The sequence below is a fragment of the Genypterus blacodes genome, unplaced genomic scaffold (assembly GCF_046128005.1).
Source record: "Genypterus blacodes isolate CSIRO-AG114 ecotype Tasmania unplaced genomic scaffold, CSIRO-AGI_Gbla_v1 ptg000032l_1, whole genome shotgun sequence".
Lineage (NCBI taxonomy): Eukaryota > Metazoa > Chordata > Actinopteri > Ophidiiformes > Ophidiidae > Genypterus > Genypterus blacodes.
Window position 1 is genome coordinate 1,503,791 of NW_027466845.1, and position 27,767 is coordinate 1,531,557.

The 27,767-nt window shown below is 46.1% G+C and overlaps 1 protein-coding gene across 5 annotated transcripts in view; it reads left to right on the forward strand.

Annotated features, from left to right (window-relative positions):
- Positions 1 to 27,767, forward strand: part of tenm4 (teneurin transmembrane protein 4) — a 111,086-nt gene that overhangs the window by 60,635 nt on the left and 22,684 nt on the right. For 2 of the 5 annotated variants that reach the window (XM_076146140.1, XM_076146137.1), the window contains 11 exons: positions 691 to 876; positions 5,985 to 6,131; positions 6,951 to 7,167; positions 11,094 to 11,213; positions 14,858 to 15,119; positions 16,546 to 16,813; positions 16,918 to 17,061; positions 19,457 to 19,706; positions 20,117 to 20,137; positions 24,031 to 24,263; positions 25,013 to 25,167. In XM_076146140.1, coding sequence (XP_076002255.1) covers positions 691 to 876; positions 5,985 to 6,131; positions 6,951 to 7,167; positions 11,094 to 11,213; positions 14,858 to 15,119; positions 16,546 to 16,813; positions 16,918 to 17,061; positions 19,457 to 19,706; positions 20,117 to 20,137; positions 24,031 to 24,263; positions 25,013 to 25,167 — 2,003 coding nt within the window. Of the gene's footprint in view, positions 1 to 690; positions 877 to 3,136; positions 3,164 to 5,984; positions 6,132 to 6,950; positions 7,168 to 11,093; positions 11,214 to 14,857; positions 15,120 to 16,545; positions 16,814 to 16,917; positions 17,062 to 19,456; positions 19,707 to 20,116; positions 20,138 to 24,030; positions 24,264 to 25,012; positions 25,168 to 27,767 lie in introns of all 5 variants that reach the window. The other 3 variants (XM_076146141.1, XM_076146138.1, XM_076146139.1) reach the window with 2 other exon arrangements.

Here is a 27,767-nt window from a genome sequence, read left to right on the forward strand (position 1 = left end):
TCGCTGACGCTCGCTCTCTCTCTCTCTTTATTCCCCTTTAAAAAAATAAATCCATGAATGTCGTACTTCCTTCCGCTTCTGTGGCGCAGGAGAGTGGTCAACACTACATTTAGGGAGAATAAAAACAACATATTGACAACCTAAACCATAAATAATTCTGTGGTGAATGACTTCCTCTACTATGCCCTGTAGTGCTGTGTGTGGCCGATACTGCGCGAGCCGAGGAAATGACTTTGGCAATATAATAAAACATAAAGAAAAAGTAGTGAAGATGTTGCAAATCCTTATTTTCCCCTCTTTTTCCTCTTTGCCCCCCCCCCTCCTTTGTGCCAGAAAGAGGTAAACTTACTAAGAGAAGAAGAGGCAAAGAGAAGAATAAGTCTGCTCAGGCCACAATCCATGTCTTTGCTTTGTAATGGACTGATTAGATTTGTATTGTCAGAAAGGATCGGAGCCCTTATGAGGTGCAGGAATTTCTTTTCAGCCGCCGTCAGACAAGGTAGCGGAGCGTGGCCGTCTTTCCCGGACAATAACTCTTGGATTTGTCTTTTTTCCCCCCTTGTTGCCTCGTCCCGTCTCCGCCTTGTCTTCCCTGTCCGTCCCACTTCCACCCCCTCCTTCCTATCTGTCTGTGCCCCCCTCCTCCCTACCCTTCCCTTTTTTCTCATTCTATGTCCCTGTCTCCCACAGAGATTTGTGCAGCGGACTGTGGTAGCCATGGCACTTGTGTGTCGGGCACCTGCCGCTGCGACGACGGCTGGATGGGCACTGGGTGTGACCAGAGGGCGTGTCACCCTCGCTGCAACGAGCACGGCACTTGCAAGGACGGCAAGTGTGAATGCAGCCCGGGCTGGAACGGAGAACACTGCACTATTGGTAGGATGGGAAGAGGTCTGGGATAGGATGGGGAGGGGGTTCTGTGTGTGTGTGTGTGTGTGCGTGTTTGTGTGTGTGCGTGCGTGCGTGTGTGTGCGTGTGTGTGTGTGTGTGTCCGAGATGGGGTTTGGGAGTCAACAAAAGTGTGGGCTGCCTGTCTGTCTGCCTGCCTGCGTATGTCTGAAGCTCTGGGTGTGAGGGGAACGGTCCACGTCGCAGAAGAAAAGGAAAAGCATGCTTAATTGAATTTGTGCAACTCAGTAAAGCATGAACAGGTTTACTCAAGGATCTGAGGCCTTGCCTTCATGCATTTTAATGTGGGAATGTGCTAAGGTGTCCTTTCATTTTACTCACCCTTTCCCCATGACTTTCTTTGCTCCCCTTCCATTTACTCCTAATTTCAAATGCTGACATGAGTCATTGTGAGCGGGTCAACCACTCAAATTACCGTTGCTTTCATGCCGATATGAACAGTTTGCCGAAGTTGTTTCCGAGACCTTGAGTAAATATCAAAGGCTCCAAAACCGTAATTAAAGCCCCGATTTTTATTGTTATGCTGTATAATCGGTTCCGCACGAAAACTTTTAAAATGAGCAATAATAACAAACTAGTTTAGATGCAGTGAAGTTAATGTTTTTAGCAGAGTAGTTAAAAGGCAGAAGGGGCTGATTGAACTTTGTTAAGTGCGGTAACACTTCATCGTTGCGAGCTTCGCAGCTACCAGAACGCGTTTCCAGTCGGAGTGTCAGTTCTGAGGTGTCAGCTGTGACCCGGCTGGGGCGCGATTGTTAACGCGGTGGTTGACCTCAGTTTGTGTCTGCATAACACGGCGCTCCTCTCTGTTTGAGACGCCGACTGCCAGGACGACATCACCAGAGACGTTTCTGAGTTGCGGATGATTGATTTTCATCCAGTTTGACAGTTTAAAATCTAACTCAGGGCTTATTCAGAAATATGTATTTATTGTGGCGAGCTTGATAATCTTTGGTGTCACAGCTGTCAAACCCTCCCCGACTGCGTTGAGCAAAGACTGTCCAGACGACACACACACACACACACACACACACACACCCACACACACACACACACACACACACACATTCTGCAATGCCTGCCTGCCTCTGCACCATTCTGCTCCTTTCATTGCATCTCCTCCTCTCCTCCTCTCCTCCTCTCCTCCTCTCTCTGTTGACAGTAACTACCTTACATGGGCGGAGGGGTGGGAGGAGGAGGGGGGGTGCTTACTCATTAGCATGCTACGCTCTGACTGCTCAAGCATCAGAGAGGAAATGTGAACACAATGACCATCTCCCCTCCCCGTCACACCAGTGTGAAAACTGCGACACATTGAAAGGCGACGGGGGCAAAAGTCAACCGTCCCGGTCTTTACGTGAAACCCTATCCAATTGAACCGCGACGCTTTTCTCTCACACAGCCAGCTCTTGTGTATCTCAGAGCACATACAGTACGTGCAGCTAGTGGAGTAGAAAGCCGGGACCGAGCCTGTGAATGTTTTATACGGCGGCCTTACATTATTGATGGGCCTTTTATAAGTGCCATATTGAGATCCCCACTCCCTCGACAAGAATACTCCTCAGTGCCATCCATTAAGAAGCCAAAGACCTCAATTTAAATCAATTTTCATTACTTAGAGCTTTGTGTCAGCCCCCAACCTCACGCTGAGGAACACGGGAGCTCTGCCTCGGCCCCCGCCGCCGCCGCAGCCGCGAGTGACCTCATCGTCTGCAGAGGGGCTCCGAGATTAAACGCACTTTTTTGTCCAACATCTTGACCTTCTGTACAATACTGCCAGGGAGACTTAAAGGTGGTAATACATGCATCAATCATGTCGCGTTTGAAAAGCTCCCCAGAGGTTTTCTGCAGATCCCTGCGGTTGATAAATGGGGACAGATTGAAATGTTCTTTCTGAAAATATCAATTTTTTTCACTATTCACCCCTTTCTTGCTTTCTCTCTCTCGCTCTCTCTCGCTCTCTCTCTGTCTGTGTGTCTCTCTCTCTCTCTGTGTCTCAATCCCCCCCCCCCCGGTGTGTCTCTTTCTCCCTCTCCACGCCTCTCCTTCTGTGTTGGTTTGTGTTTTGCCGTGTTGCTCGTAAACTGCACGCCGCTTGCCTCACGACTTTTTTGCCGCACTTTTTCTTTTGGATAATGTCTAACTAACACCACGCCTTGCTGTCTTGTCATGGAAGTGTTGGCACTGTTCAAACCTCCCTTATATGTCCTGTCTTTTATCTCCCAAGCTCACTATCTGGATAAGGTAGTGAAAGGTACGGCATTCCTCCTTCCTTCTATTTTGCGCTCATCCTCATCGTAACTCCGACCGGCATCGACACCATCGTCTTCACACACCACGCTCCTCCCCGACATTCACACGTGCAAACACCCTGCACTTCCTGTCACCCCCAGACAGTTCATCCCACAATCCCCCAACCTCCCATCAACTTTTTTGCCATGTTGTCTCACAGTAATCTCCACTTAGCACTTTCGCACCCAGGCCACTTCTTCTCTGTGTGGAATATTTGGTTTTGCAGCGGCGCCCCTCCTCTCCCGATAGGATGGATGGATGGTTGGGGCGAAAAAAGGGGGCTCCATAACTTTTGTGCCATGCATTATGGATGAATGTGCAGCTGTGAGCGAGGCCTGATAGGTGCTGAGGCCGCATCCTCTCTAATTAAAAGAGTTCATGCTCTGGTTGGTGCAGGGCGAGCGAGCGGGCGGGGGGGTGGAGGCTCTGCAGCAGCCCTGCCTCTGTGCCTCCAGCGTCCTCACTCTCCCTCTGTCCTTGGTAATGGACCACCTGGCATGAGAGCCACCGCCACAGGAGTCCTCGGAGCAGCCTCACGTTTGGAGCTCTTTCAGCCGGGCTTGGGCAGGGCTCGGCGGGAGGCCCCCCCCCCCCCTCCACCCCCCCTCTCTGAAAGGGCTGCCAATTAAGTTGAACGGATGCCAACAGAGAACGGATCTTTATTTATCCTTCTAATAAACATTCTGAGCTTTACTAATCATCCGTCTCCTCTGTTGGCCTAACCGGAGTTATTTTGTCCATTTGCTCAATAAGGGGCTGGCTGCTTGTCTGAATGTGTCTGGGAGGCAAGACTTTTTCTAATGGCATTAGCTCACAACAAGCGAGTCCCTTTCTTCAGGGAACTGAGGGGAAAATAGAGCTGGGATTATTTATATTTGTTACAATTTTTAATGCTCCACAACTTACCCCCTAATATTCAATACTCTGCCTGCTGGGTGCTCCTTTTATTGTCTACTTTTATATTGACATAGACTGTAAGGAGCCCTCTTCAGTTAAACACTTACTCAAGAGTCTCGGTGTTAAGTGTGAACAAATGCGTTTAATAGAAAATGCGTCATTCAGTGTATTAGTGTTTTTAATGTAATGGGATTAAAGCGTCAGCATGTAGAGCGGCCGTATCAAACACATGGAACCATACTCAATTACATACTAGCTCTCTATCTTCACTTGGTTTGATCAGAGCTTTAATTGCTGCTACTTAAAAGGGTTCTTCCGCTGATTTTCCACGTTAATTTCACATTTTTGTCGTTTTGTGGAGCCCTGAAAACGTCCGTGTCAAGGCTTTTTGTAGCTGCAGACGGCTGACTGTGCCAAGAAATGGAACGCTGACCCCTTTGACATTACTTACGGTTGTTGCTGAAGGCGACAACTTTGAAAACTAAAACCTCTCTGTAACTTTTAACTGAATTCAACACTACTGAACGGTGAGCAGCAGCTTCGGTGATCTGTGCAGCGAGCGCCCTCTACAAAAGACTCCAACGTGTTGAGTCGCACCGCACATGACCAAGTAAACTGATGCTGATGTAAGAATTTGTATTCTGAAACCGCTATTGATAACATGAATGTATTCTAAAGTATTCATCGATCAAGGGGTGTATCATGAATCATGTCATGATACCATCGTCACTGTGTAAAGTGGTTTTTCAGCTGATGTCTATTCTCAGTTGGTATCCATTTCTTTGAGGCCACTGTTTCTTTTCTTGACGCCGAGCTCTTCTCTCCCTTCTCGTCGCTCTCTTCTCGCCTCGCAGTCACCAAGCTTGTCTCTGCCTGTCTTGCGATCTCACTCTCCCTTTCTTTCCGCCTCGCCCCCCTGCTGTGATGTTAGAGTAGTGAGACAGTCGGCACAGTTTATTCGCTTGATGAAATGGCTCAAGCGCAGTTTCGTCTCTATGCAAGAAACTGGCCAAGACACAAACATTGGACCTTTTTGTGAGATCTTTAGACGTTACCCTCGGCCTTAAACACATCTGGTATAATGGGCGTGATCGTCCTCTGATCTGCCCTCATGAAGACCTGATCAGAGAGACAGGACGGAGGGTCACTAACCACAAATCCCTGCTCTGCCTCATACGATTGAGCTCAGCTTTATCTACTCACTCCTAAGTTTCTGCATTCTGACATTCTAACAGCACAGCGCTCATCTTCTTTCTTTCCGACGGTCTAATCTTACCGATTGCTCTGAGCAGTTTGGAGACAATTGATCAAAAAAACTGCAAATAAAGATATAGACCCATTTCAATAACTAATACATTTTGCTGCAACTCATTGTGTTTTGCAGACAGCAGCAGCGGCGATGCTGCGATCATAACAGTGCCATCACATTTGAAAATACATAAAAATCTGATGCAATTATGAGCTGCAATGCTGGCGTATAGTCCACTGCTCCTATTATCCAGCTTTAGTAGCGTAGATAGAGGAGGCCAATCTACTGTAGTAATGAGTGAATATTGATTTAGAAGATCCCTCTTATCTGATTTTACTGCAAAGGGATATGAGAAGCTTTACAAAAGGTGTATCAAATTAATCAACTTCAGCTGAGGGCCATTATTGCAGACCTCATCCTTTTAAAATCTTTAAATGCCTTTAGACTTTTGGTACCAGAGAAATATTAATGAAAAAATATGACCATCCATGGCCGCACATTGTTGTCATTGTCTTATTTTTGTTTCTCTTCTCGGCTCTTTAGATTCACAAACAATTTCGAGCTTGTCTGGTGCTTATTAAGCCAGTTTTTTCAATATTCCGTGCCAACCCTATTCTTTGTCCTTTTTGTTACACAGAGGGCTGTCCCGGTTTGTGCAATGGAAATGGTAGGTGCACTCTAGGTAACAATGGCTGGTACTGTGTGTGCCAGCTGGGCTGGAGGGGCACCGGCTGTGATACGTCTATGGAAACTGCCTGCAGTGATGTCAAGGACAACGATGGAGGTAAAATCACACACAACAAACAACAACGCCTTCTCAATCTGGCTGAGCTCCAACAGTGACTCTTAGCCAGACATTTTGCCTATAGAATTCAAATCAGCAACCACCACTGTGATTTCCCACTAAGCTGAGGAATAGGAGTATGGCTGCTCTGTGCGTGCCAGGGTTTGTTTTGGAGCCGTACGCGCTAAGCAGGTGAGGATGAGGAATGGCTTCCAGTCGGTCACCTAAACAACAGGCTATATTAAAGACCTGAGTAGCTGCCCCGAGGCCCCTAGGATGTACTGGCCCCAGGAGGAAGCCCCTGCTTGGCCCTCTAACTAGCCCCGAGCAGAGCCAGACACACACAGAGAGCCAGCCAGGGGGCTGCACCACTCCGGAGGCCAGGCTGGAGACTTGTCTTCCTTTCAGACCTCATTCTGGGTCTGAGTTATGCACCAGCATCCCTTATTTATGCAGGGGCTGTTTGTCTCACCATCACTGTGCAGAGACCACAAGACTCACAATGGCAAAGACAGGGTGCTGCTGGGGATTTGACTGACTCCTGACAGCCTGGTTTATTTTTATCGCCCATCTGGCCAGATAGGCCCTGAAATCAAAGGGTAGGGAGTCCAGTGACCCACTTCAGCAAAGTAAAGTGCGTTGCACAGCAGCTCTCTCTGTCTAGAATTATTTCAACTAAATTACAGAGAGGGTACCAGGAGCAAAAATAGACGTCCAAATATTCTAGAACAATAGAACGTGATTTACAATGTAGTGAACTAACAGTCAGGAGACAACTGTGTAATGTGTGAGTGTGTGTGATGCCTTTGACCTTGGCAGATGGCCTGGTGGACTGCATGGATCCAGACTGCTGTCTGCAGGCGACCTGTCACACCACCTCTCTGTGTGTGGGCTCCCCCGACCCCCTGGATATCATCCAGGAGACACAGATGTCCTCCACGCAGAGCAACCTGCAGAGTTTCTATGACCGTGTACGCTTCCTGGTGGGCAGGGAAAGCACCCACGTCACGCCCGGAACAAACCCCTTCGATGGCAAGTGAGTGACTGGTGAATCACACACACAACGTGCCTGTTAAAACAGGGCTGTAATCTGATTACCTCTTTACTTCCAGAGATTATGTAAGAACCACAATCAGATTGGGATCGACCAAAATCATAAAGCACGCCTAGGTAACGCAATTGACAGTCAGTTTTATTCAAGTGCGGTAAAGGCTCTACCTGCAGTTAGCAAACCCCATTGGTTCAACCGGAACATTTCTCTCATAAACCGATTAAGCAACCAGGCAGGTATGTTAATGCTTTAATCCATGTACAGACACAAATCCTGCATAGGAAACATACTGAGAATTAGATACAGGGACTAGACCAAACCAGTATTTGTATTGATTGGAATTGCCTGGGTTGGTGCTTTGAGCAATTGGTTTTCACTCAGTGAGCACAATGCCGCAGAAAGGGAGAATAAAGGTTGATGTAGACTGTGTTCCTTGCAGTTTTAGGAATTTAAAGACATCGAAATGCAAATAAGAAGGTGTAAATGTGCACAACGTGTCCCCTTAACAAGTTCTAATCAGTGGGTGACTTTCATTATTAATGTAGGCTCGACTCGATCGCAGTGCTTAGATCTGTCGCCGCGGTAACAACGTCAATGATTTATGTCAACCCCAGACCCAAATGTGAACGGAGGCAGGAATGGGCCGGTACTGCTGCAATGCATAGCTGGCAGGATGATGGACAGATGATGATGGACAAACATAGAATGTGGCAAAAAGCAAAGGCCTATTCCCTGGCACAGAAGGCATCTCATATTCATGTATTGTGATTACTTTTACTGTAATCCATCTGAGGCCCAATCCCAGAGGCAGAGCTCACGACACCTCAGCCAAGGAATCTGAGATGCTTTCATATCAGGCAGGATGGCTGTCAAAGTCCCATAAGATTCTCCTGCCTCCTCTTTTCCTTTTGTCTCCTTCTCTTTTCATCTTTAATCGCTTGTGTGGGTCTGTGTCACCTTATTTGCATCCTCACTTGCCTATAGATCCCTTCTCATCTAGGCTTATTATACGCCAGCGATACAAACTGATACCGGTCCAAAAAAAGGCGGAGAGTATTTCAATTCCTTCCCTCGTGGTAATTTTGGAATAACTCACATAAAAGGAAACAGACAAATCAAGCAAATGTCACGTCTCGGAGTTGTATTTCAGGTTTTCTTCCCCCTCTTCTTCAACGTGATGGCAGAAGGTTGTGGTTTCAGACGTCCCTATTTTTAGTCGAGCCGAGCTGTTGCTTTGTTCTTTCAGTGGGAATCGATGTAGAATGTGGATCGTTTCCTTTACTATTATTTGCAAGACACAACATACAGTATCTTAGCATTGGCTGGTTGTTAAAGAGGAGAAATGTTCTTCTTATCCCTGCACGGTCCACACTAGGAAGATATTAGGCTTATTATGATCGAACACCACTCGAAGTCACTTGATCAATTAGAATATGCAGGACGAATAACATTGATTGGCATGAAACTCTGAGAAACTTAACATTTTCTCTGCATTAATTGCTACTTGAGCAAAGCCCCCTGGTGTCACTCTTCGTGGCATTTTCCCTCATTGACATTTCTGGAGAAGCCCTCAACATTTTGCAGTCCTTCAGCGGACAACCGGACGAGAGGCGTAGAGTCGAGTCATACTCCGCCTCTCTCCTCGAGAAGATGCAGCCATGAATAAGTAAAGATCGAGAACCCAGAGATGAGCTGCAAGATTGGAGGCCCGGACTCACCTAAAAATATCAGTGACAATCTATTATTCATGCCTGGTATTCTTTCCCCACCGACTGACAGATATGAGCAGTTATGACAGGGGGCTCTGGGCTTCAGATGAGCCTCACAGGCACAGGCTCAGCATCTTCCTGATATGCCTGTCCTGGTCACCCGATCATCCCCTCATTGATCCACTAACCACTTCCTCATGCTGGTAGACATGTTGGACTGCTATTTCTGATGTTTCCCACCACAGAAAAAAAGCTGCAAAGGTGCCACAGAATAAAACATTCGCCACTGCATAAAATGTCTGCTTCTCCACAATGACATTTGATACAACAGGCTGCCGTGGCCCAGCACCGGTTGTTGAGTAGAATAGTAAACAGGGGCTTTGTTCATGGAACAATTTGGGTAAAGATTGATAGCAGGCTTATAAAGCAAAGGCAGAAGCCATTTGCTTCATTTACAGGCTTGTGCTTTTATTATTTTATTTATTTTATTAGCGTTAGGCCATTAGTGTCAAACTCGTCTCTCTGGTCAAATTGTTTGTTTTTCCCTCAGTGTGCCGTCTCTTTTAGCCAAATTATGTATTTGAAGAGTCAGGAAATTACCCAGATGACTCCTCGTTTTATGGTCTTCAGCATGCTGAGTAACATACAAATAAGGAAATGGAGGCTGCAGTGACATGCTTTATATCCGCCGCAGCTTTTACCCTGTAATGAAGCCATTTGCATTGGTAATGTTGCTTCTGCCGTGTGGTGATGCTTCTGTTTACGAGCGTTGCTTCTGGATCATTACTTAGACTTAAACCCGCCTGCTTTTTGTCTGCTATCAGATTCTACTAAAACTTCTACAAAGAGCTGTTGATTTAATGCAACCTGAATCCAAGATGTTTTCCTGCTGAGTCACCTGTTCATTTTTCAGAACATTGTGTCCTAACTTTGCCCTCACTCCTGTGCTTTATGGAGTCCTGTATGATGAGCCAGAGGTTGGGCACGTGCTCCGGTCCTGTTTGACTTTGCGAAGCTTTGTGGCGGCCATGCTTCACGCTTCGTTCTCTCTTGGCCGTTACTCTGCGCAGTATTTGATGTCAATATTTAAAGCATTTGTCTTGACAGCAACGAATCGTCTCTCCGTATGGTTCAAAGAGGCAGGAAGGAGATAGTTCCACTTTCACGGCTCGATCTGAAGAGAATGTGCTTGATTGCCTGTTCAAACGGGACTCTGAAACCAACTGTCAGCACCAATGATTAATCTCAGACAGCCAGGCCAGCGTTGGGTTGACTTTACCAGTGATTCCATGTAAATCCATCCAGATGGATCCAGGAGCACATGGCTTCAGAGGACTATCTCCTTGCTTGCATGTTTACAGTGCAGTGGTGGACAGCCAAGGTCTTCTGAAGGAGACCTGGCCTAATTAACATAAAACTGGGTTCCTGGGGACCAGGATAGCGTGGGGTGAATGATCTTGCCTCTGGTAAGGACATGTTGAGGGCAGCTACTAACACGCTAGTGTTAATTGTTTCCAGTACGTGGCAGTGTTTAAGACCCAGATGTATTAAAAATAGCCACGGTCTAATGAAGAACTGGCAGCAAACTATTTGTTTGGGGACTGCTTTTTTTATTTTTCTGCAAACTGCTGCAAAAACGGCGGTGGAACATGAGTTGGGCCCTGCTAATGACGAGGGCAGAACTCGACAAGGCAGGCCTGATACGGCGAGGTCGCAACTCATCGCTTCAGTGAGATTAGAAGGTGAATTTGGATGACTTCCCACTATTGATTGGCGGGGACTGATTATCAGATCTAATTTATGCAGCTTCCGGAGACCTGATGTCAGTCTTGAAATCTGTTGAGGTCTTGATAACCAGCCAAGCAGGTCTCGCAGCGTGCGGGCCCATTATTCCCCTCACTCTCATTCTGTAATGAAAAAGATAAATCCTGTTTTTTAATTAGAGCAAAAGCAAAGTAAATCTTCCTTATCTCATTATCCTTCCATTTTGAATAGAAAGCCCTTAGAGACACTCTAGTAGGTGCTGTGTTCTGTTTGTCTGCTGGTTGTTTGCTTATATTATATACAGTATTTTGGTTTTATAATAGATCTATTGTGTTTTCTGGCAGCGTCGGTGTTGGAACGATCATGTGCTGTGCGTTCTATTCCTGTCATGGTTGTGCAGAGCAAATGTTGACTTCTCAGTTCTTCTCTCCCGTACAGCCACGCCTGTGTTATCCGTGGACAAGTAGTGACGTCGGACGGAACGCCGCTGGTTGGAGTCAACATCAGTTTCATCAATAATCCATCCTACGGTTACACAATCACTCGGCAGGACGGAAGGTAAGGACCTCCTCTATATTCACGAAGACGTGCGGCGCAGTGCCAAAGTCCACCGACGGCCATCTATCTCTGTATGAAAGAGGTTTGACAGTGATTTGTTGTGCTGAATTCTAATGATAGCAAAAAGAAAAAACAGTTGCCATTACAAACTGTGCCACCATTGATCCGCTTTGTGCTTTCATTTGGTCCAATTTCGGAGTTCTCGGCTCAATTCCCGGAGAAATCAAACAAAGCCATTCTGGTAGACTCATAAGTTATGCTTCAGTAGCAGCAGGGAGGGGAAAGAATAAAATATGCCAAATCAAAGCAGAGCACTGGGGATATGAAACACAGTACAGATGGACGTTATTTATTCCACAATAGAAGAGTAGAAGAAGGAAACGTTCCACTGGTTCCCATTAAGTGAGACGTTCTTTTTCAGGCCGTAGATGTGCAATTAATTTGAATTTGATCTAAGAATGGTTTGAAGTGATTATAGATGGGACATGTGTTATTCGTGGGGGGAATAGAAACATTGCGGTGTGTTTTCAATCTGTAAACTAAACGCACACACCCACACATTTTACAAAGCTCCGTTTTAGAAAACAGGAAACCTCAACAAAACATCCCTCTTGGTCGCCTTCGCCCGTCACATCGCCGTACCTCCGTTAACCTGTTTGGAGAGAGAAGAATTGTTGTGGTGAAGTGAAGTGGAGTGAAGTGAAGTGTGGAAAAAGTCTGAGTTGCCTGGTCGGCTTTCCCTGAGTGATTCCGTGCCAGCCGCTCTGGCACTGCGGGAATATCTCGGAGAAATCCAAACAAATATCTCAGTTTGGTTTCCACTTGATTCTTGGCATGAAAGACAAAGAAGTTTTGGTGGAAGCTATCTTTGTGTCGTCTGTGCTTTTAAGAATACGGGATTCAGACCCGGCCTCCGTTCTGAGTCTGTCCTCTCCGTATCGCTCCTAATCCTCTCGAAGGGCTGTGGTGAAACAAGTCTGACTCCCTCCTGACACTTCCCAGTCACCGCCGCTCTAAAAGCCCACATCTTTGGAGCTGCTCTTGATTATTCCTTCCATCTTCACATCAATCTCCACCCTCTCACTCATTCACCCCATATTTCTCATCCTCAGCTCATCATCTTCACCTTTCCCGCACATTTCATCTGCTCCACACTCTCCCTCCCTTAATCTTCTCCGTCTGTGCTTTTCCTAAGCTCAAGTCTCGTCTGTCCTTTTCCTCCCTCCCCAATCTCTATCCTTTTCCAATTTATTCCTGCTCCGTTTTCTTATGCATCACCCATTTTTCCAGAGCAAAGCTCCCTCTATCCCCTTTTCTCTTCCAGGATATGTGTAAACACTACTCCATCTCTCAGGTTCCCCCTGTAAACAAGCCCAGTCTCCTGCAACTCCCCTGCAATCACCGTAAACAGGCTCAGTGCAGCGTGAAATCAGAAATGCACCTGTTCAGCCACTTAGAAATGGGAAAGCTGTCTCAACTCATTTTTATGATGTGTTCTTTATTGTCCAAGGGCTTCGTTTTTTAAATTACCTTTTCCACTATCTGGGAAACTTTCCTGGCCTCAACAAAAGAGATTAGTTTCTTTACAGTTATGTGGCTGTAGTTTTCTGACTGGCTGAGCATTGAGACACACTTTCCTTTTTAGGCCTATTCTCCAGTAATGAGGAAAATGCTGACATGGATTTCAGCTTATTTTTAGAGGATGCGGCCGCCTCTACAAGAGCCTTAGATTTGGGAGGGAATCCAGGATAAACTGGGCAGTTTATATAAAATGTTCTGTTCTCATGACCTGAGATAATGCAGAAGAATGTTGGTGTCTCATGCGTAATGCTTCCCTTTCCTTCCTGCGTATTCGGCTGCCATTGTCCATGTTGCTGTTTTTGTGTCGCCAGCGTTTCTATTCAGCCGGCAATGTGACTTTTCTTCATCATGGCCTGGTTAGGACAGGGGCCAATTATACCTACTGCTGCAGAAACACACTTTGCTTTATATCGACTGTGAACCAGTTTGAATACGGCTCTCAGTCATCCAGATCATTGAAGGACTTGCAGTTGCGTCTGAGTCACTTCTTGAGGTCGGAGAAGTGAGCAGCAAGCAAGCATTTCCTGTTTATGATTCTCTAAATTGCTGCAGCCCTTTTGCAAATAGCTGTTTAAAAGTTATGTTAACTTCTAGACTATTTTGATCTTCATTTCCTTGATGATTAAAATGAATATCAGGGAATATTGATGCTATTTTATTCAGAGTAAATCTCAAACTCATTATTCGTATCAGCAACTTGAAGTTCATGTGCAGGTTTACCTCTTGATGCCTGATGCATTCCCCCGGGGTGCCAGCGGGCCGAGCTGCCGTAGGTAGCTTAATAAGTTTTGTCACATGGCTTAAGGCTGTTGTCATGATTGATAACAGCCAGTGAATCCTTTCATCGATTGGCCACGCTGCCCATGTGTATCTGTCCAGAAGTGTTTTGAGTGTTGTGTGTGCAGGCCTGACTGGGTGTCATCCAGTCTGACCGCAGAGGCGCCTGGCTCCTGACAAGTCATGGCAGCGCCAGGGTGATGCTATCAAAGCCTCATCAAGTTTGCGGCCTCAAACTCTGCACTGCTGGCCAAACTCCCTCTACTCACACCCAGCCAAGGGCAAACGCAAGGGTGCAGCAAACCTTTGTTTATTGCCACAGCCAATCAGATGCTTACCCTCAAGGGAAGTGGCAGTAAGCAGCTTCTTTATATAGCAGCTGAAACCAAGAGGGAGGTTAGCTAGTTGAAAGGCCACAAACCCAGTATTTGAACTCAGTTCTTCACCTGTAATTTGGGAGCGAGGCATCCCATGCGAGGAGGAGGCTGGGTCCCAGGGGCCTGCAGGTGACCAGGTGCTAATTGGCTCTTAGAGAGAAGTGACAAGTGCTGCAGAAATCCAGTGCAGGTGCAGGCATGTTGCTGTCACTATGCAGCTTTGGAGATGATGAAATTTCCAGAGTGCAGCCTGTTTACTGAGAGCCACTCAGGTCAGAGCCGAGGCAGAGGCCCTTAATGCAGCAGTAGATGGGATTGCATTGCAGGGCTTTTAGACTGATGTTAGAGTGGACAGGCTTCGTCTGAGGGATCGATCCAGAAGTGGCGGCTGCCTCCATCCCGCAGCACAAATCTTTGCCTCTGCCTCTCATGAGTTACATTTCTATGTGGGCGCACCGCACCACACTGCACACGCACGGCGGTGAAACAGTGGGATTATACGCCTGAATCCGAAGCGTGGCATCTCTGCGATTTCCAAATGAATGTGCAGCTCATGACATTAATGAAGAGATGTGCCTCTAACATTGTGATTCACTGAATTAACTGCTTCATCATCCCATTGTGCTCCCAGCCTGTGTGTGTCTGGAAGATAATGGTGAAACTGCATTCGTATTAAAAGCAGTTTTCATTAATTGCGACGTAAATTCATTACGGTTTGATCTGTTTTAATAACACTTCATTAGAAAATATTAATTTGTAGCATAGTTTAATCCTCAGAACAACACAGATTACATGCGTTGCTAATAGGCGTAAATATAACACTGATAGAAATATGGAAAGTATAATCCATCTTCCCTTTATGAGAAACTCCATCCATCCTTGTTGACATTGTGAATGTCTGTGTTCCAGTTTTGACTTGTTGACCAATGGGGGCATAGCCATAGCTCTGCACTTTGAGCGCGCGCCATTCATCACCCAGGAGCACACTCTCTGGTTGCCATGGGGACGCTTCTTTGTCATGGACACCATCATCATGCGGCACGAGGAGAACGACATCCCCAGCTGTGACCTCAGCAGCTTCACCCGGCCCAGCCCCGTGGTGTCCCCGGCCCCGCTGACCGCGTTTGCCGGCTCGTGCGCCGAGAGGGGGACGGTCGTACCCGAAATCCAGGTAACCGCCCTATCCCTCTCTTTCCTAACCCCGCCCCCACCCTCTTCTTCGCCCTGCAGGTTGTGATCTACATGGGTCTCTCCTCCAAATGATTCATGCCACGTGTCCGGGAGAGACTCTAAAGACTATTCATCAAGCACAAGCGGAACAGTAACTCTGGCTCATGGCAGTGCTGTGATTTTATCTCTCCAGTGTAATTGGTCTGTGGAACATGGTCGATTTACACTGTGCATTGTACTGTACTGCAGCAGACTGATGATGATTACCTTGCACACAGAAAACAGCCTGGACATTTTTAATTTCTCCTGGGTTTTAATTTCCCCGGTTGAACATACAAGCAGCAGTGGAAAGCATACACAGGTTTAGACTCCGTGACTGCAGGTTTGTGTGTATTTCTTTATATATGCCAACACGGTACACATACTATACACTTGCACAGTGGGGCTTCATGTGTGGCTCAGGTATGTCTAGCGGGCATCTCAGTGCCCTCCTCTAATTACTTTGTCTCCCAGTTTGCTTCATAAGATTTATGGCATATCAGTGAATTTGGTATGCAGTCTGGTCTAATTATAGGAGGCCTTTTCTTTGCTGTTCCTTGAGCTGTGCGAGCGCCACACAGGGACATCATCCAGTTTACACCTCTGCTTTATGGAGGGGCAGTCTCATCAATTAAGCAGCCACAGTTACAGCTCTCGACATTTATACCAGGAAATATTTAAAGAATAGGATGGAGGAGCCCTGTGGAAGCTGCTTTCACATTTAAACTACATCCTGTTCTGTTCTCTGCTGTGCTGTGCTGTGCAGGCAGGGTCACAGCATTAGATCAGGGAGGCGTTGGTCAGTCCAACCAGTGTTGTCGACCTATGATCCTGAATTTCTAATACCATGGACTGTTTGGGCTTCTGACCTCCCATTCTATTATCAATGGTTTGCTGCTCTGACCTTAGTGAAAATTTCCACAAGCCACAATGGCTCCCACTAAACTAAATTTTATTGCTCGATATATTATTGCACTGCGCAAGCTCTCAGCTCAAGGGCACTCCAGCGGCGCCTCTGCCATATGGATCGCATGGAAGACTATTGTCCTAATGAAGGACATGCCATTATTATATCAATTATGAAAAATACTCACTGAAGTATATAATGAAGAAATCCTTCATCAGGATCCCCTGTATGACTGGAGCTTAATTGTGCCTTCATTGATGTTTCTAATGTCCCCTTGAGTCCATATATTTGACTTCAAGCAAGGCTATGAACAATATCAGAAAGGTTGCAGTGGCCAGTAAATAAAGCGGTGAAAATTGATTGAATGTGTTTGAAATGAAGGAGGCGTGGAGCCGTGCTTATCAACCCTTTGTCACTTTAACATTTACAAATTTCTGTCATCGAGCTGAACGTTTAATGTCCGATCCTTTTTCCTCCACAGTCTCTGCAGGAGGAAGTGCTCATCCCAGGGACAGAGATGAAGCTGAGCTATCTCAGCAGCAGGACCCCAGGTTACAAGTCAATCTTGAGGGTGACCCTCACCCACTCCACAATCCCTTTCAACTTGATGAAGGTGCACCTGATGGTGGCTGTGGAGGGCAGGCTGTTCAGGAAATGGTTCCCAGCAGCCCCTAACTTGTCATATGACTTTGTCTGGGATAAGACTGATGTATACAGCCAGAAGGTCTATGGCTTGTCTGAAGCTTTTGGTAAGAAACAAAGGACACACTTTGTTTTGCACATTGGGCTTGTCCACAATAACACGCACACACGGTTCACTAACACTAAATGTCATCCTTGCTTATTCATGCAGTATCTGTGGGCTTTGAATACGAGTCGTGTCCGGACCTCATCCTGTGGGAGAAGAGGACCGCTGTGCTGCAGGGCTATGAAACCACTGCCTCCAAACTGGGAGGATGGACTATTGACAAGCACCACGCTTTGAATATCCAGAGCGGTGAGTCAGGCACTAACTCCTCTTCACAGCCACCCATTGAATCAAAAGATACATTCACACTGCAGGAATCAGCCATTTGCTTTGTTATTGAGCCCTAAAATCGTAGCAACAGGATAATTAGTCTTTCTTTAAGTCTAATTTCATTAAAAACAATTTTAGGTTATTCTCTATGTCAGTAATTTAAAGAGCACAGCTTGATGCCGCTTGCTACATTGAGGCACTGTGCTTGTTTTGTGTGTGTTTTTGAGCCATAACTGTCATTATTATTTTACCACTACATCTTGCCTGACGTGTCCAAGAGTGCAGATAAGTAACACTGTGTCCGCCCAGGGAGGATGAGACGATTGAGACGATGCTTTTAGGCTAACATTAAACTGTCCTTCCTGCCTTTTGACGCTTTTTCAATACAGGAAAAAGATAGGTTAAGCTTTTTTATTGCCACTGTCCATTTTAGGTGAGGCAGGTCAATTTTCTTATTGCCAGTAAATTACTCCTGAAAGGCTGGAGTGCGGATGAAAGGAGAACAACTTTGGGCAGCTGCTGTCACAGGTGGCAGTTCGCCGTGTGTTTGTATGTGGAAGGACTCATCAGAGGAGATGAGGCATGCCTACATGAACAGAGCACAGGAAGGTGGCACTTTAATCTGTCACGCTAAGCCCGCTGTGAGTTAGAACGTCGTGCAGAACAGCCTCCTCCTCCTCCTCGCCGTGCCATCTCTTCTTCCCCTCCAAGTCCCGCCCCCTTCCCCCAGGCACCCTAGGGTCCCGTTAATGCCTCGCATTTTTAGAATCATACTTTATTTAATTGCTCTCTGTCTGCTAGCGCCAGCAGCAGCAGCGCCCAAGATTCAATCACCACCCAGGAAGGCGATACTTGGCTGATCTTTTCTGATAGACCAAATGTTGCTCAGGTCACCGACGACCATCAGAAGAAGAAGAAAAAAAAGAACACGCAGATGCCGAATTTCAAACACGATTACATTCACTAGCTGCAGGAGCATCTTCACATTTACATATTTGATCTTTTTCCAGGAGCAGATTGGCAATGGTAAGAAAAACCCAGGCCTCTAATTTCACAACACTGAGCTCCATCCCAAACTGGAGGCCCAAGTGCACATGGTGTGACCAATTAATTCTTGCAATTTTAGTGTCCAGAGTCACCAGTTCAATCCTGGCACAAACAAGAGAGGAGATTGGAGCAGAATGATTACGTTATTAACAGGAGGAATAAAGAAACAGCAGGTGAAGTTGAAGCTGGTTTTAATTATGGCAAATCACAATGGCTCCTATCAGCCCCTCTAAAAGCTGTCTGGTCCAGGCAATGACTAAGTATTCTCTGCCAGAAAGAAGAAGAAGAACACAGCTCCCTCAAAAATATAAATATGCAGAGCCCCGAGTTCTTTTTGTAAGGGAAGATGATGTCCCTTGTGAGGCAATTTAACATTTCAGAAGAGGGAAATCGGTGTAGTTAAGCCGTAATTGCAAAAAATGCGTCGCTGTTATTACCATCTGTTTCTTATGTATGCGTATGTGTACTTAATTGATGGAAATGCACGAGTTTCGTTAGCGATATTGTTACATTTGCACATAAACGACACTACTGCAATTACTGTCCACTCCCATTTAGTGAAACGAGGGAGACAAAACATTAGAATCAACTCTCCTTTTACCTTCCATTCCACCACCACAGCCAGATATAACCCAGTATATTGTATCCATACACAACGGTGTCATGTATTGCAGGCGTATGTTTTTATTAGATTGTACAGGTGTAACCTTTCAAATAAAGTGTGTAGACAACAGGCTGGTGTTGTTGTACCACAGTGCGCTGGAGTTGTAGCCTGAAAGTGTGCAGGATGTAATTTTATTCTGAAAATACTCTCTGCACAGGACATGCAGGCAGTATTTTTAGAGTCTTCAGAGGCATTATTCAACTTAAAAGAGACATAATTGTCCCCCGGTAACGTATGCTGGAACACATTTGAGGTCTGCTTTAATGATGTTGTCTCTTAGGTAAAATGGCGTGGACTCTCCTCTCAGCCCATTAAGAATGTGCCGCTGTTAAACGGAGGGACGAGGAGCTGATTTGATTGCCCATTGTTAATGCCTGCCAGAACTCCACTTTCTCATAATGTATTCCTCCTACCAGCAATATGTTAATTCCCTTCCCAGCCTTTTGTCAGGCTACATTTTGCCACACTCGCTCAGCTCTTCACCAAAATTACCAAAATTACCAAAAATGCTGGGCCCCGCCCCGCTGCTCTTGGGTCCCTGAGTATGTGCTTGCGATCGCACTTGCATTCAGGCTCGGCGGTATAGAGCCTGGCAGTGTGTGAACTCTCCCTGATCCCAGCAGGTTGCAGGTGTAACTCGTTTCTTTGCTTTGCCCTCATCAGGTATTCTTCACATGGGCAATGGGGAGAACATCTTCATCTCGCAGCAGCCTCCCGTAATCGGCAGTGTGATGGGGAACGGGCGCAGGCGCAGCATCTCCTGCCCCAGCTGTAATGGCCTGGCTGACGGAAACAAGCTGCTGGCCCCCGTGGCCCTGGCCTGCGGCTCAGATGGTAGTCTGTACGTGGGAGACTTCAACTACGTGAGGAGGATTTTCACCACAGGGAACGTCACCAGCGTCCTGGAGCTCAGGTATGAGTCTAGTAGCACTCTGCAGCTCACTGAGGACCATAAGCTCAGATGGGCCTGTGCACAGGTCATAAAGCACTGAGGTCGATTGAGAGAGACAGAAATGCCCTTAAGGCCCAGGATTGATGGTCCTGCCTCCCTTATCCACCTGCATCAGCTGGACTTTGGCCCTGATAGGGGCTGAAGCGGACATAATAGGGTCTTAACTGAAGCTCAAATGAACATTCCAGGAAAGATTAATTTCCTCCGTAATGTTAGCGCAGATAAGTTTGAGTAGACGGTGGATTTGATCTTTTGTGATTCTCTTTTAATGAATTCCAGTCACTAACAACTTCTTCTTCTTCAAATCTTTTTACTTACTTAACTAACATTTCCTCTCTTTCTCTTCCTCTCCTTTTGCTGCAAACTGACAGAAATAAGGACTTCAGGCATAGGTAAGCCTTATGGTATCTGCTAAAGTAAACACAGACAGGAGGTACAGACCATGTGCTTAGTGTCCAAATGACATTTCATATATGGATGTGTAGGCAGTAAGAAGATCAAATCTGAAAATATTTGCCGTGTGCTTAATATTTCATCTTTTCAAAGCTCGTTTTAATAAGTGTGTCCCCAGAGCTTACTTAAGCTCTAGTTAGGTTGCACTGGCAGTGTGTCTTAGAATGATCTTTATGCATGAAGTATTCCTGTAAATGCCACAGGGGCGTGAGCAGCTGATTGTTTGACTTAGTAGAAGTTGTGCTTTCCCAAAGCCTTCATCACTTTAGTCAAATTCCATTTTCCAACATAAAACTTACGCTTGTAGTTTCCTGTTCACCATGACACTTGATCTTATTGTTCCACTAGGGCCAGGTGTCGGAATTCCATACTTTCTTAGTACAAAATGTTTCAGTACTGTCCGAGTATTGAAAGATCCTGTATCATTTGATCGTCACAGTAACCAGAAGATTGTTTTCTGGGTTAAAGGGTTAAATCTTCCTTGTTGGTGATGTGCACATAGGAACATAATTTGTGGCGTCGCAAATTATTGGAAGCCGATGGCGGTCATGCTTCTGTACAGAAAGGCCAGCTTGGTGTCGTCTTGTTTATTACATCACCATGGCGAATGTGTTTGAATTGGTGTTGGTTTGTTTGTTGGCAGGATTACTGGAAATGTCATGAATGGAATCTTATGAAACCTGGTAGACAGGCCGGGCATGAGTCAAAGGAGAACACACAACGCTTCGGTGCTGATCCAGAACATGATCCAATCATTTTCTTGAACGTTTTGGTGAATTTCTTAAACAAAATCTGGACATTTAAAAACTGAATAAATCAGGCATAAATACCTCAATGTCATCTTCCAGTATGTGTGATGGATGTGGATGAGGAGTACATGTAGAGACTCACAGTGAAGTAACAAATAGGGATCACGGTCCAGGCAGTAACCTGTTCCATCCCATAATTGTAACCCTGGTACCTGGTGTGGTGTTAATGCACAACATTACATTCCTCATCCTTTTTTTTATTGCATTTCCTCTCATTTAAGCCTTTTGCTGAATTTCCACCAGTCAGGGAATCTCAGCGCTTCATGGTTTGATGGAGAACATTCTGTTTATCACCTGTGAGAGAAACACACAAAGACTCCATTTCCCATCCCAGGTGCTGGAGAGGGAAATCTCTGTGTGCCGTCTCCAGATACCGGCTCTGAGGCAAAAGGCTATTGATTGATTTTCTATCAGAGGGTCATGACTTCAGCTGGGGAGGATGTAGTCAAACTGAGGATAAAAAGCCAAGTGATGCTGGTCACTGGCCCCTATTTCAAGACTGACCACACACACACACACACACACACACAGCACAATCCCAGAAGCTCCGTATTGCCTTTTCCCTGCATCTATCACGGCCCTAATCTTTATCTCTGCGCCTCTCCAATGTCTTTGCACACAACGTGAATACACAATCCCTCACACGTGCACACACTCTGCCCCCTAGAGCAAGACTACAGAAACGCTAGAGCTCCATTTCTTTCTTCGTCTCAGCACTCCACGCTCATTTGCATATTAAAAAGGAGATTTATCCGAGAAAACACAGCGTGTGTCTGTATAAAATGGGTGGCTGCCTCCTGTGTGTGTGTGGTGTGTGTGTGTGGGCTATAGCGATAGGGCTAGGGAGGTGGGTGATCTCACTGCAGTGTTCATTGACCCCCCACTAAGGATGTCCCCATCCACTCAAACCACGCTCCCTCCATTGCCGCACCAGCATGCAGCAAAATCCAATTATCTTCTACAAACTAGATGTTGTCAGTGAATATAGATGGCGCGTATGGCCATAGCTCAAGGTCAGGAGGGAAAAAAAGCCTCTATGGGGGACCAGCACTGTTCTACATGCGACTGGGGGATGATAAGGTATCAGCTGATTGCATATGCCAGATAGTGAGGCCAAGTCGAGTCGAGGAACCGCGTGGCGCAACCGACCTTCTTCCAAAGCAGAGGTCGGTTTTTGAAAGGGTCTGGCCGGGAAGTCGACTGTCCACCAACATTGCGGTCAAGTTAGTCGGCAAGCTGATTGTGACGCGTCCGCCTGAAGTTTTCCTTCAGTTTCCTGTCATCGCCGCTTCATCGAAGGTCGATTGATATTTAAAATGATGCATTCTGGTTGACGGTGTCACCAGTCCTTCTTCTTCTAGTGTTATAAGAATATAAGCTCTGTCACATCACACACACACACACACACACACACACACACATACACACACACACACACACTCAGGAGCACAAGAGCGTTCAAGGTTACAGTTCTGATGCGGTCCTAATCCACTTTGAATGACGCCCTGCTGACAGTCGGCTCCATAATGATGATCAACTCTGGCAGAGCGGCGCTGTGTCGTGTGCCGAGGATGACTCCAGCTAAACGCCACGCCGCTAAACTGTTTGCTGAGTGGGGAGGAATCTCACAGTAAACCAGAGCCCCGGGCCAAATAAAAACAGATACTGTTTAGAGGACAATTTCATTTATGAGGAGCCCCTAAAATCAGGAGGGAGTGTGTTTTTAAGATGAGGGAGAGCAAAAGGAATAAACCTGGTGGAGTTTATGTCTTTATGTATCGATGGGACTGCGGCCAAGACTCAGTCAGGCCCGCAGCTTTAACAAGACCGGTCATTGGCGCCCTGGTGTGTTTAGCTCCATTGAGTTTAGTTGAGTTAAGTTATAGTCTGTCTGGCGTTTGGAGGATTTGTAGCTGGTTGTTTCATGAGCTTTCTACAAATCATGTTTAATTGATAGGAAGATGACTGAATGCAAATGACTGCTCTGCTATTTTGATATAATAACAGGCTGTGTTGTTTTATTTTGTGGCGCTCTGGTGTTGTTGTTTTCTCCGTGTTTACTCTGACATTCATACCGACCAGGCGTATGCGACTACGGACGGCGTGTGTCCCGCCACAGTGTGATTGGTTCCATTTTTCCTGTGGTCTTGCACTCTCAGTTTGGGAAACCTCCTGTGGATGTGACGGATTGCATTTCTGACTTGGTGTGGGGTTTAATGGGATGTTTTTCTTTGCTCCAATCGCTGTGTGATGGATGCATAATGTATTTGGATTCCCGTTACAGCCCTGCTTTTTGCGCCTCGAAAAAAAAGCCCCAAAGGAAACAGGAAACGTACTTGTTTGTACTTCTCACAGCTGCAACCAGGTGACGGACAGCTTCCCAACACTTACAGATACTGGAGTCTCACAAACAAAAGCCCTGTTTAAAAAAATACACAGCTACTCTAGGGTCAGGGATAGAGACAAAATAAGTCTTTCTCACCGATTTCAAAACAACAAGTGACCAGGATCTCCAGTATACTAATACAGTCAGAAGTAGGGGAAGTACTCAGACGCTTACTTACGGAAAATTGGTATCTAGTATGCAATCTGCCAACAGATAGAACAAGAAAGTAAAAAGTCTTGCAAAATAAAGCAGAATCCCCTCAGAATTGTACCTGCACACTGTGTTAGAGTACATAATAGTTTCTATACACTGAATGTCCCTGCACACATACAGTATAGTTGCACGACATGGATTTGTAACTAAACTGTCTGTACTCTGGGTGAATTCTGAGCTGCAGCAGTTTGTTATGTTTAATCTCATTCTCTTTCGCCTTGTTTAATCTCAAGTTCTTGGTTTGAGCTGGAATTGTTCCCAATTGATTCCCTAAATGGCTCTTGAATCCATTTTAATCGTATAACACAATGTTTCTTATTGAAAGCATTGTAGCCCCCACAACGACTCTAGCTTTTCCCTTCTTCTCTCTCTCTGCTCTCTCTCTTTCTCTCTCTTCTTCTCTCTTTTTTTCCCGTCTTTCCAGCAACAGCCCCGCTCACAAGTACTACCTGTCCACCAGTCCGGTCAGCGGTTCCGTCTACCTTTCGGACACCAGCAGCAGGAAGGTTTTCAAGGTGAAGTCCCTGAACGTTGTCAAAGACGTGGCCAAGAACCTGGAGCTGGTGGCGGGCACGGGCGACCAGTGTATACCGTACGATGACGCTCGCTGCGGGGACGGAGGAAAGGCGGTGGAGGCCACTCTCACTAATCCCAGAGGTACTACATGGATGTGATTGTTACCAACATGGCTTCTATCACCCAGGGTTGAACAGGTTCAGGCCTTTTTTTTCTATTGTCTGAAGTCCAAATCAGTGTTTCCAGTGGACTAGATTGCTGCAGAGTGAAGGCAGTAGTCCCAGAGGCGAGATCAATACGCTTCTGTTTTCACACATTGAACTCTCTGCCTCTCTCACCTCCTGCAGCAGCTCGCCCCTCTACCTTTTAGTTATTCTCAAGCGTCTTTCTTCTTCTCGTTTTTATCTTTCTTTCCAGCGTTTCCGGGGCTTTTCTCCTTTTCTTGCCTTTTCCACATTTGAGATAATGCATTAGTCATTAGATCACATGGGGCGACATTGTGATTCATAATGGACTGAAATGTGACATGGGGTAGTCCAGTTTCATGTTTTGCTTCCAGCAGCTGAAATATTCAGCCGACCATGGAGTCACGCTGGATACAACAATGGCAAAGGTTGTCTTTCTCTGCAGCTTTATTCGTCTCAAAGTGTAGCAGATTAACCCCAGTGTGTTGATGAAGCTTCAATTTGTCCGAGAATCAATACCTGTTAGCATTTATTTTGATGTTTCTATTGTTTTCTATCATCGATTATAAAGATCAATTCTCACATTCATTTTCATTGCAGTGATTAGTCCTAATTGCCAGTTAGCGGTTCTCTCTCCACATTCATTCCCAGATAAACAAAATAACTGAAGGATATTTTCCTCTTCTGGCGACTTCTTGCCCGCAGGCATTTCAGTCGATAAGTACGGCGTAATCTTCTTCGTGGATGGGACCATGATCCGCAGAATTGACCAGAACGGTATCATCTCCACCCTCCTGGGCTTCAATGACCTGACCTCTGCCCGACCCCTCAGCTGCGATGCGGTGATGGACATCTCTCAGGTACGACCTCGCCGACCTGGAGCAGCCAATGCACTGTTTCCTTTCCTTTCGACAGTCTCTTTGTATCGTTAGTTAATCCACATCCAGGATTTTGCTGCTTTGTTTTGATCCAAATTCACTTAATCAGAGTTTATTACCAACATTAATGTCTGAGGATTACTGACGGATGAATTCACAGCACTGGCAAGTGACAGGAAGATGGTAATAGGCACTTTTCTCTCCATTTTCCCTGCACTTAAATTCGTACTAAATTCGTACTCTCTTTCTTGCCTCACATCCTTGCCTCTCTCGCCCCCCGGCTTGAGTCCTGGGTCAGGTCCTGGTCCTGAATAACCCAGTTTGAAGACCTTTTAACTCCATCAGAGAAAATAATGTGAAAATAAAAACAACAGTGCAACAAAGTTCAGTCTAACCTTCACACTGACAAAGACTGAGGTGCAGTTTCTCATTTTGCTCGCTCAGACACGTGTTATTCATGAATGGTCCAGGCTGACAATTACTGATAAAAGAGTTCAGGATTCAGTGAGGCAGCTCCAAACAGCCCTGCGTCAGGCTGCAGACTTCCAAAACTGAAATTATTGCACGATTAACAAGCAGATATTAATAAGGGATGAAAATGAGCATCTAATTGGCTCGGCTCCTGGCTGCTGGAGGAGTGGTGGACAGAATACAAACCAAAGCTGGCATTGACCTAAAGCTGGAGGCAGACGACAACAATGACCCCCAACTAAAACCAGACTGCAACGCTCGCTGCTGTACGCATCTATATGTACACATGCGCGTACGCTATGTGCACATATGTACCGCACTGCAACAACAGACAGAACACATCCCCCAGGCAAGGGCGCACAAAGTGAGGTCGTCTCCTTCTGTAGCTGGCTGACTCCACTCGCCTTTGGAGATGATGAAAGGGACTTTTTGCAGGGAAACTTTCTGCACCACCATTACGCTCTCAACTTGTTCATCTTTATACCGGGGATTCAGACATTTAATGCCATGCAGGCCACCTCAAGAATCATCATAGACAACAGTATGCAATGATTGTAAGTGTTTTACTCTGTTGTTATTACTCCCATGAAATAAGAATTCCGAGGCCTTAAAAGGTCAGAAGATGAGTGATGTCAGAGGCGCCGCGAGCAAACGTCTCTCTTTATGCACGCACCCGTTTGCTTCTTGTCCCATCTATGTTATCTAGTGCAACTGGCAAACAGGTCCTGAGGGGGGCCGGGATGCCGGTGGAGAGAAGCTTGCTGTGTGTGTGTGTGTGTGTGTGTGTGTGTGTGTGTGTGTGTGTGTGTGAAATGATGTATTCAGCAGTGGGAGCAAAGCCTCCAGCTGCCCATTTCCAGCAGCGAAGGGACTCCATCCTCCATCTCTCCCTCATGAACAGTCCTCCCCCCCACACCCACCCATCTACACACACACACACCCACCCTCCCCATAAGCGCCTATAGATTCTCACCATCCCTGCTCCACAACAGTGAAAACACTGGCAGACTGACTGCAGCCCCACAACGATGACAAATCGCACAAGCGCTGCCAGAGAAACTCAGACAGTAAAAAGCATCCATTAAAAATTCATCCATGGTGCACAGCTTCCTACTTCAAACACTCCCCAACCCCTCACTTAGGACCGGAGCCTCTCTGGAGCAGTCTCATCTCAGTGGTCATTACTTTTACCTTTCCTTTTTTTTTTTTTTTTCTTCCCTCTACCTGTTTTAAATATAATGTCAGATTGTCTTGCGTCTCCCTGATGAGGTCGCTGATATCGCGCTCTGCCATCTGTGCACTGAAGTTCTCCCAGTAAAAAATGCACTTTTGTCTCCTTTTGATTTCTTAATTTCGTGCGCCCCTCTTCATCTTTTTCTTTCCAACATTTTATAATTATGAAAAGGGGACGGGAGTTATGACCGCTTTCAAGCCTCTCTTAATCTGTTTATACCCAGGCATTAAGCCCTTGCTGCTCAGAAATCTGTTCCTCCCCCCCCTGTTTAAAGTCTTTCAAATCTTCCTCGCCCCCCCCCCCTGCTCTCCCCTGCCGAGTTCAAACTTAAATGGAGGGAACGTGTAACTTAAAACAAGATCACTTGAACATATTTCAAGGGTGTCAAATAGCTTCAGAAAGCTTTATCAAGGCTCTGACAGTGACATTCACTTCAAATCTGAGAGGGACTTGAAATGAGGACATTCATTTTCTTTCGACAGGCATCACGCTGCTACATACAGCGATGTGTGGAGAGAGCCAAAAGACTGCTAATGGGAAATTTTATTAGAGTTCTAATGCCAGATCAAATACATATAAAAATAGTTCTGTCTCGTCGGTGGGCCGTGGAAATCTACGCTTTTCTATCGCGCCCCGGCTTGATGAGCTGCTTCTCTCAGGTTTGTGGGGAGAGGCTGCGTCAGGCCGTTCTGACAGCTGCCCCAGTGTAGAAAGGGGGCGCGTGTGATCGGGTTACAGCATATGGGACAGCAGCTCGGGAAATATCCCCTCATCAGTCAGAGTGGCGTGAAAACCTCCTTACAGGCTGCTCCCCCGAGCCACTCCACACTCCGCCTCATGAAATATTTAACCACCAGTGTTGACAAGAAATAGGTTT